Raw genomic sequence first — 11,125 nt, 5'->3', positions numbered from 1 at the left:
AAAATTCTTATCAAATAAAAATATATTCAAAAAATATTTTGCTTAAAATTTTGGGCGTGAAAATCACTAATAAATTGTAACAAAAATAATATTACAAACAATAGCAGCATATCATTTATTTATTTAAAAACATGAAATAAATAAATCCATTTTAATAATATAATATAAGCATATTTAATTTCAAAATATTATATAAACAAAAAATATTAAATCATATCAAAATAGTTAAATATAAATAAATTAAATTAATAAATAAATATTAATTAATATAAATATTAATTAATGCTAGACATATCTTGCGGGGTGATAATATAAGTATGCAAAGTCTTTCATGATCAGTTATATGAGTAACTATATCAAATATCTTAACCCCCCCCCCTTCATAGTAATAGCTTCACCCATCAAGAAGTAGCGCTTGGCTTGTTGCCTATTTGATAGGTCTTTTAATTATCTTTCGATTGATACCTCTAGTTATCTAATTACCGTATATATATACTTTAATAAGTTCAATAAGAAATAACTTAGAATATATGGGCTGAACCCCTGTTATGCTCATTAGCTGATTTAGTCGATTTTTAGAGCCAAGCGCCTGGTCTGGGTATTACACAACCAATTAATTAACAACACTAATATAAGTAATCGTATTTCATAAAATTTAAGTTAACCTGTTGAGTTCACGACTCAAGTTCATAACAAGAGTCGTAAAAATGAGTCAATTTTTTTGACTATGAGTCGTTTAATAACACTAAGAGCCAGTGAAATATTTTTTTACTGATAATAGGATGTCACTTTGATTGAAAAATTATTATTAGGATGACTCTGATAAAAAGTCTAAATATTTAATATTATTATTAATTCTTATTTTGTAAATATATATGAAACATGTGCTTTTAGTTGTAACATGAACATGTATTTGTCAATGATTAATAAAAAAATGTTTCGGGTTTTCATGTTAAATACAATTAGAAAATATATTTGCATCGGTAACAATAAACTTTATAGAATTTATATGGATATTGGTTTCGATATGAATTAAAGAATAGTTAAAAAGTCTGAAACAAATAATAAAGAAAATAGATCCATCAACCACAAGAGTAACCTGGAGTACTCTAATGGTAGTGGTATAAAACTTCAGGTGAACTACATTATGTTTGATTTCAAAGTAACATTGAATAAAATTTTTAAAAGACTCACATTCTACCAACGTTTGAAAAATTAATCAAAATCGCTAATGGAAATAAATATACAACATTTGATCTTAAGGACGCATATCTACAAATAAGTATTGACGAAGAATCGCAAGAATTATTAACAATGGTAACATCATATGAATATTACAGCTATTTACGATTGTATAATATTCAAATTATAACCTTTTAAAATATATAAATTAAGATATAACATATCTTACTTCTCATCAAATTAAGATCGTCTATCAATCTTTTTGTTTACAAGTTCAAGTTCATCTTTTTGTTTCTACTTTTTTATCATCTCCTAACTTTATATTGTCAATCGTTTTTAATGATTTAGGTCAATGATATATATATCACTATATAGATTGGCGATTCATGCATAAAAACGTCCTCACATTGAAATCAGCGGTATTGTCATTTTGTAGCTTGTATGTTGATCAAATGCCTCGATAATAATAAATATTTTTAAAAATTTAACAATTTTATTATGAAGGAAGGCCTTCATATAATTCACGTTCGCTCATTTTGGGCAGGTCTATGACCAACGTGCAAGATAAGATAAGATTTATATTGCTATATCAAGAAGATAATAAATTTGTAACATATCAATCAATACATTATAATAATTAGTTAATAATGTAATTAAGTAAAATAATCAAATGAATCCTAACCTCAACTCATGATTTTATCAAGTTCTTCAATAAAATTTATTGGTAATCTCTAAAATAAAAAACTCAAGATTTATTCCAACAGTACTACATCATAATCATTAATTTATTTTCACCCATAAATTAATCAAAGAAACATAGATTCTCCACAATACCACCTATCATACAAAAATAACTAAAATTATACCCATACAAAATATTCCATACTTATATCTATTACACCCTCAAATATTCACCAAATAATGTCCACTCCTTATATATATTATTGCAAGATCACCCAGATTCCTATTTTTAAACATTCCTCAATCACCTAACCCCCAATTATTTAATAAAAAATCTAATTTATTTTATACATATTAATTGCAAATATACAAAATCACTTATTATATTTTTTATCTATATTTGTTATTCTTTCCAAGAATATTAGTTTTTATAGTTTTATCAAATTTACGATGTTTCAATAAAAATTTGCTATGCACATGTTGTTCATTTATGGAATCATTATTATTAATTATATAATCTTTTGATTCCTATCTTAATAAATATCATAGATGCACCAATATTTATTGTATTTGCCGAACTTTTAATTTTAGGTAATATAGAGGCTTATACCTTGAAATTATAATCAATCATAAATTTTGTTAAATAATGGAAATTGATTTTTTCTATATTTAAATTTATATTGTATTTTATATAACTTTAATTGATATTATTTGAATATAACCTTATTTAATATGTTGATGGAAACTTACGATTATTTTAGCCTGTAACCTTGCTTTTGTTTAAATTGTTTGTGTAATATATTTTGATACTTTTTATTTTTGTTTAATCGAATTTGTAAAAGATATATATACCTTATTTTTATAATAGTTTTAGTTAGTTAGTTCTTTTTTAGATTAATGTAAAAATATAATAAAAACTTTTACACTATATTAACATGGTGCCTCGGTATGGTTATTCACGTACAATGATATATAAAAAAAACCTCATATATATTGTGCCTATGCCGATAATTATAAAAAATAAAAATTTTTGGAATTATGTAATAAATCATAAAAACTATTCGATATAAAAGGACACACACAAAGTAAAAAAAATAAATGGAATACATAATCATATGACTTTATAATGTCAATGTTTATCTTTATGCTAATTTAAATAAAACTTTAAAATAAAAATTTGCAAATTTTAAATATGGACTAAAAATTAATGTATCATCTACCAGGGAGGTTAAGTTCCCAAAACTGGAGGGGTGTTTGACTGACACTTACTTGGAGAGACTTGATGATTATTTTTCTCAAACAATTTTATCCGACTCAGTAAAAATTGAAACATTGATGAGCAATTTATATGATGACTTATACGATAAAATCAAGTCATTATGCACTAAGGTAGATATCAAAGATTATATAGTTGTCGTTAAAAAATTAAAATACCTTATACCTGTCGAGATATTTGGATCTTAACTAACAAATTTAACCTTGCAACACAAGGCGTTAAGAAATCTTTCATGGATTGATTTTTTAGACTTTCTAAGTTGAGTAGACTGTATTTTATTAATGATAATCGCATGAAAGAAAAATAAACATCTAGTTTAAATGACAATATAAAAAATAAATTAAATATATATTAACTATACATTAGACGAAATGATTGAAATAGGATAAAAACTAGATAGTATTAACATTAAATCAGAAAGTGGCAATGTTAATTATGTTTTTAGTAGGGATATAAAATTTAATAGAAATAATGATAAGAATTTAGATAACCAAAATACTTCTAATAGGAATGAGAATATTAGTAACTATAATAGACCTAATTATAATACAAGACAAAATTTTGACATTAGGAATAGGAATTATGGTAATAACAATTTTAGTAATGTTAATGAAAACAGGAATAGGAATTTTAGTAATGAAACAATAATAATTATAATAGCAATAACTATAGAAATAATCAGTATAATGATGGCATGGCAACTATCAAAATTACAATTATCGGTATAACAATAGCAACTTTAGAAACTTTCATAATTATAATTATCAATCTTATAATAATAACTACGGTAGGAACAACGCCTGGTTTAATTATAATCAGAGGAGACAGATTCAATGTCACGATCAAAATCATAATAATTACCTATATTATAATAACAATTCAAATAATTATGAAGGAAACAACAGGTGGCATAATAATGATAACCAAAGAAAACAAATCTAATATGAAGATCGTATTCGGTGGAAGGATTAATCAAAGAAAACAAATCCAGTATGATAATCAAAATTGCTACGATAACAATAATTGTAATATGAACATTGAAGAAGTTGGGGAAAATAAAGTCGACACTACCAATGACAATCATGAGAACGATTTCAATATCAACAACCTGGTTGAAAAACAGACAAAGGTGATAACATTGATTTTATGATCACTTTGAAATTAAATGATGTTACTACAACTGTGCAAGATACTGGATCAAAGTTTACCATTATACCTCATGAGATGGCCAAAAAAATTGGCATAAAACAAATGAAGAAATCCAGATTGCGACTTACAGCCTACCATGGAAATTTGATTAAGATCATCGGTACAACTCAAGTCAAAGTAAGTTATGAAAGAATCACTAAATATTTACTAGCAGTAGTTGTAGAGTCAAGAAAGAAAGCGTTGTTAAGAAGAATCTGGATCAATGCCTTTAAAAATATTTTAACTAAATTCATTGGAAATATCGACACCAATTATGAAGACGAAATTAATAAACTAATTAAAGATTGTGAATCCAAATTGACCAGTGAACCAATTAATAAAGTAAATGTTAAATTACATTTATGATGTGACGCCCAACCTAAAATAATACCACCAAGACATAAGCGTAGCCAGGATTTTCATAAGGGGAGAAAAATTAAAAAATTACTGGGGGCCTCGCCCCCAGACCCCCTTTTGGGCGGGCCTTCGGCCGGGTTACTTTAGTCTATATGTATATATACTAATACATATAGACTATACCTAATATTTTATAACTAATTCTATATAATAGAGTAAAATCAACTATATGTCTACTTACTTTTTATGAATAAATTTCTTATAATTGTTTGGAATCAATTATTACCATGCTTTTATTTTAAGGTATATACAATACAAGTAATTTATTATATTTTTATTTTATATAAACTAATAAAAATATATTTCATATTTGTTACAGGCTTATTTTTTTTATTAAAATTTGTAAAAATATTTTATGACTATATTAGTCGAGTTCTTTCGACTACGACTAATAGTCGTAGTCATGGAAATCGACTAAAACGACTAATATAGTCGACTAAAACGACTAATATAGTCGACTAAAACGACTAACATAGTCGACTAAAACGACTAACATAGTCGACTAAAACGACTAATTTAGTCGACTAAAACGACTAACATAGTCGACTAAAACGACTAACATAGTCGACTAAAACGACTAACATAGTCGACTACAACGACTAATTTAGTCGACTAAAACGACTAATATAGTCGACTAAAACGACTAATTTAGTCGACTAAGTTGATTTTTTTAGTTAGCAGCATATATAGGTTAAAGGTAAAAATATATATCGTAAACATATTAAGTTAACATTTCAGTGAAGATGTACCATACAAAAGTGATAATTGTCATAATCGTTATTTTTGAACTTTTTTGAATTTTTTCAAAGCAAATAGGTAAAAATATATATTGTAATTGTAAAGATGTTAAAATAAAATTTCAGTGAAGATGTACCATAGATAGGTGACAATTGTCATAATCGTTATTTGTGAACTTTTTTGAATTTTTTTAAAGTAAATAGGTAAAAATATATATTGTAAAGATGTTAAAATAAAATTTCAGTGAAGATGTACCATAGATAGGTGACAATTGTCATAATCGTTATTTGTGAACTTTTTTGAATTTTTTTAAAACAAATAGGTAAAAATATATATTGTAAAGATGTTAAAATAAAATTTCAGTGAAGATGTACCATAGAAAGATGACAATTGTTATAATCGTTATTTTTGAACTTTTTAAAGTAAATAGGTAAAAATATATATTGTAAAGATGTTAAAATAAAATTTCAGTGAAGATGTACCATAGAAAGGTGACAATTGTCATAATCGTTATTTTTGAACTTTTTTGAATTTTTTAAAGTAAATAGGTAAAAATATAAATTGTAAAGATGTTAAAATGAAATTTCAGTGAAGATGTACCATAGAAAAGTGACAATTGTCATAATCGTTATTTGTGAACTTTTTGAATTTTTAAAGTAAATAGGTAAAAATATATATTGTAAAGATGTTAAAATAAAATTTCAGTGAAGATGTACCATAGATAGGTGACAATTGTCATAATCGTTATTTGTGAACTTTTTTGAATTTTTTTAAAACAAATAGGTAAAAATATATATTGTAAAGATGTTAAAATAAAATTTCAGTGAAGATGTACCATAGAAAGGTGACAATTGTCATAATCGTTATTTTTGAACTTTTTTGAGTTTTTTTAAAGTAAATGGGTAAAAATATATATTGTAAAGATGTTAAAATAATATTTCAGTGAAGATGTACCATAGAAAAGTGACAATTGTCATAATCTTTGTGAACTTTTTTGAATTTTTTTAAAACAAATAGGTAAAAATATATATTGTAAAGATGTTAAAATAAAATTTCAGTGAAGATGTACCATAGAAAGGTGACAATTGTTATAATCGTTATTTTTGAACTTTTTTGAATTTTTTTAAAGTAAATAGGTAAAAATATATATTGTAAAGATGTTAAAATAAAATTTCAGTGAAGATGTACCATAGAAAGGTGACAATTGTCATAATCGTTATTTGTGAACTTTTTTGAATTTTTTTAAAACAAATAGGTAAAAATATATATTGTAAAGATGTTAAAATAAAATTTCAGTGAAGATGTACCATAGAAAGGTGACAATTGTCATAATCGTTATTTGTGAACTTTTTTGAATTTTTTTAAAACAAATAGGTAAAAATATATATTGTAAAGATGTTAAAATAAAATTTCAGTGAAGATCTACCATAGAAAGGTGACAATTGTTATAATCGTTATTTTTGAACTTTTTTGAATTTTTTTATAGTAAATAGGTAAGAATATATATTGTAATGATGTTAAAATAAAACTTAAATGAATATGTACCATATAAGAATGATAATTGTCATAATCGTTATTTAAAATATTTTCAAATTTTTAAAAGTGCTAACGGATCTTTGAAAAATTTTAACAATAGGAAGGCTAACAAATTTTTAACTTTTATTTTTCATTTAAAATTCATTAGATAAACATTAAAAAATATATTCTTATAAAAAAAATTTTAAATACCAGATTATCGATAACTGTTTCGGATGTTATCTCGGAAAAATTAATGAGTTAATAAAAATACTTGTAGGATTGATTACAATTATTTCGTCCTATAATTGATAAAATTATAAACATCAGAACTGTTTTTTTCGGCGAAAAGAGAACTTATTTTGGATGTGTAATATTTACTTCCTACATTTTGATGAAAAAAATAGTAAAGGTATTTCCTTGGAAAAACTTACACAATTGGCAATATCATCATTTAAATCGAATATTTTTTATGCTTACTAAATCATGAAATTTTTAGTAACTAAATTATGAAATTTTTAGTAAGGGTGAAACTATAATTTATTTTTTATTAGATGCTTAAAAAATTTGAAGAATGGGCATATTTATATTTATATGGGGGGGGGGCGAGCGTGGTTTAGTTTTTTTTATATGGGCAGGGCAAGACGAAAAGTCTATAAAAATTATTTAAAATTTTATTTCACATTTTTTTACCCATGATTAAATATCGCTTCAATAACTAAAAATTTCTGCATTCTTTATGATAAAAAAAAATTCAAAGGAAGACGCATTTAATTTAATTCAATTTATTAATAAATAAACGTACACATAATATAAAAATATTTTCATTAAAATACGCGGAAATATATATTTAAAAAATGTTAATATAATATCATTATAAAAGTTCTATGTCCCAGCAATCAATAGATAAACATTGCTTCAAAGTGATGGATGAAAGGCGGCTACGTTTTTTAGTCATGCATTCCACCGCTTTGCTAAAGATTCTTTCCCTGGCAACACTCGTAGTTTGCTGAGCCGAAAAGTCTCTGGCCATTAAAGACAAAGTTGGATATATTGAGCTGTTTTTTTGCCACCAATCGAGTACATTGGTTGTCGGACTAGCTACTTCCTCTTTTAAATATGTATCTATTTCATCTGTGGCATGTTGTGGAATTTCATAATTAGCCCTAAATAATAAAGACAATATATATATAACTATGTAATCATATTTACCTTCTTAGTTTATTATGTATACGCACAGAATAAGGCATGGCTTCCATATCGGGCTCATTGTAATCGTACGCTGACGATCCTGACATTGTACTTTTATATTTAATATATAACGTTTCGAAATTTTTAAAATAATCAGGATTATTTATAAATTTAGGCAAAAATTTTTTCTTTGTCTTTGGGTCTAACAAACACGATATATAATTTGAAAGAGTATTTATGTGTTTCATATTTATCTTTGATTTTTTTAACATAACACTAGCAGCATTTTTTATTGTTACGTTTTCATGATTTTCACTAACATCTTCTAGTGTTTTGACAATTTCATCTATAAATAAAACTGCCGAACCAATTGTAGAATTTGTATCTGAGGATATTTCTTGGGTAATATTGAAGAATGGTTTCAAAAATATTTCAATATCTTTTAAAAATTTGGCCTCTTCATTATTTATAATAATTTGATTATCAGGAAGGCTGCCTTTCTTGCCTAAATCATTTACCACATCAATATTCTTTAAATATAAAATTAAATTTAAAAATGGTTTTTGTTATTACTTTGTTAATTATGGAAATCATTAAGAATTTGGAATTCCATCTTGTGACGACATCAAGTGGTATACGAGTCCCACCTGATAATTCCATATCTTCCTTCAAAAATTTGGGGGAATTATGCAACTTTTTAACGAATTAATTTATTTTTTCCAATTTTTCATTCATGATATTCATTCCTGAGCTCACTATTATATTTAATATATGAGCCAGGCATCTAATGCTATATAGAGAATAACCGTATTTATCTATATAAATTTTGTCATAATAGACACAGAGCAGAGGAAATTTTTGCATTATCGATAGTAATGGACATTACTTTTTCTTGTATGCCAAAAGATTGGAGAGAGGATAAAAGATTATCTCACCCGTATGTGGATGAGGTAAATCTATTAGATCAAGTAGGAAATTGACAAATTTCCAATTTTTGTCAATATAATGTATTGTTATAGAACAATAAGATATTGAGTTTATTCCGGTCCATATGTCCGTTGTAAGGCAGATTTTACTATTGACCTGTTTAAGGTCTTTAATAATTTTATTTTTAGATTTTTTATATAAATCTTTAACATAGCAGGCAGCCGTCTGCCTGCACCATATTCTCTTATTTTTAAATATAAAAGAGAAAATATCTCTGAAATATGGAGATTCTATTTTATTAAATGAGATGTTACATTTTATAATATATCTCATAATTAATTTATTCAATTGTGTATTTTCGTGAGATACTAAATTTCTTATCCCCACTAATGAATGTCTTTTTTTGTTTTTGTTTTCCATTTTTAAATGCGAATGTGATTTAGAAATGTGCCTTTTTAAATTTGCTAAAAATATATTATAATCGTATATTAAATTTTAATAATACATACTTGAGGCTGTATTTAAACTATAATGTGTATTGCAGTATATACACTTTCGGCGAGATTTTGTCGGAGTCATCTTGAATACATTGGAAATATTTAACTTACTAGATGTAGATATATCTGAAATCTGTGATAAGTCACATATAATAGCATCTTGGCTAGTCAAGGGCTCTATCTATATATTATTTATACATAAAAAATATATTTTATATTTGTGATTTATTGTTATTATAAAAAAAAGGATATATTATATTATATAATTTTAAAATTGTTAAAATTTTATACTATCGAAATATATTACATCTGAATCTGTGTCAAACCCACGAATATTGATTCCTTCATTGTTTATGATTTCATAACTATTTTCTACTGCAATGTGAAAACTATCGGCCTTTTGATTCTATAAAATATTGTGTATAGTTAATGTTGTTAATGTACTTATTGAGTTAATTTTTGGGCGAAAAATCGACCCAAAATGACTCTGGTAGGAATTGATGCATACTTATAATGGATCGAGATCGATAGAATTAAAGATTCAAGTAAGAATTGAATAAATAGATTAGAAAAATGAGTATAACCATGGTCCACAATTTATTTCAAATGAATTTATTAAATGGTGTAAAAACAAAAACGTAAAACATTTAAAAAATACACAGTATCATCCAAGGAAATTTTAAGTATTTTTATATCAATGATCTCAGAATTAAAATCACAATCCAAAAAATCTAAGCATTTTTGGATAGAGAATTTAATTCTTAGTTCAATGATATAAAAATAATTAAAACTACATTTAAAATGTTAGCCTTTTCCCTTTGAAAAAATATTTTTTTAAAAAAATTTACCATTTAATTTATATTTGTTAATTACTACGTAATCCAGTGCTTACAGTATCTTTATACTTACTATCAATTTAGTTTTGAAAAAAAAACTTAAAAATTCCATTTTTTAAAAATTGTATTCAACCAAATATAATTTAATCAAAAATTTAATTTCTAAATTAACCCTTTAAAGCTCGACTTTTTAAAATAAAACTAAAAAACAATTTGATTTCTACTTTTTTTTCATAGTTTACAGGTAAAAAAAAAATCACGATACAATTTGACATCATTGAGCGAATTGCATGTATAAAAAAATATATATGTATTTATTATGAAAAGTTTTGAAACAATTTCTATTCTGGTTAGAGTATAAATAAATTTCACATTTTTCACACTTAGTCCTTGAATATACGCTAACACATAGTTTACACCTTTTTCGAGTTTTGGACGCTTCTGGCCAATGCCCTATATTATCATCTAACTTATGATATTACCTGAAATAACCTAGAACCTTTTTGTAATTTAGGAGTTCCATTTAAAGGTCTCCCTATTTTTCTTTTACTAATTTTACCTGCCATCTGTATGAATATTAGCACCTTCATGAATATTATCAAGTTCTATGTGGAGTGCATTTGTGGGCGAATCTATATCTATATTATCAATAATTAAAATTATCCTCACCATCATCA

General features: G+C 25.1%; 1 protein-coding gene and 1 long non-coding RNA gene across 2 annotated transcripts; both read right to left on the bottom strand.

Annotated features, from left to right (window-relative positions):
* Nucleotides 1–7,838: 7,838 nt before the first annotated feature.
* LOC135928480 (uncharacterized) lies at nucleotides 7,839–8,431 on the bottom strand. Its single transcript, XM_065464943.1, has 2 exons — nucleotides 8,210–8,431; nucleotides 7,839–8,163 (listed from the first exon to the last, which is right to left on the bottom strand). The coding sequence occupies exons 1-2, from the start codon at nucleotides 8,293–8,295 to the stop codon at nucleotides 7,872–7,874; spliced, it is 378 nt and encodes a 125-aa protein (XP_065321015.1). The 5' UTR covers nucleotides 8,296–8,431; the 3' UTR covers nucleotides 7,839–7,871.
* Nucleotides 8,432–9,542: 1,111 nt separating this feature from the next.
* Nucleotides 9,543–10,198, bottom strand: LOC135929136 (uncharacterized). The gene is made up of 3 exons (XR_010572488.1): nucleotides 9,920–10,198; nucleotides 9,625–9,793; nucleotides 9,543–9,579 (listed from the first exon to the last, which is right to left on the bottom strand). It is a non-coding gene; the product is annotated as an uncharacterized LOC135929136 (long non-coding RNA).
* Between the last annotated feature and the right edge of the window lie 927 nt (nucleotides 10,199–11,125).

Source organism: Gordionus sp. m RMFG-2023, chromosome 4 (genome assembly GCF_954871325.1).
Source record: "Gordionus sp. m RMFG-2023 chromosome 4, tfGorSpeb1-WG-v2, whole genome shotgun sequence".
NCBI classification, from domain to species: domain Eukaryota; kingdom Metazoa; phylum Nematomorpha; class Gordioida; order Chordodea; family Parachordodidae; genus Gordionus; species Gordionus sp. m RMFG-2023.
Note: the sequence above shows the minus strand (reverse complement) of the source record. Positions and strands in the feature narration are given on the sequence as shown.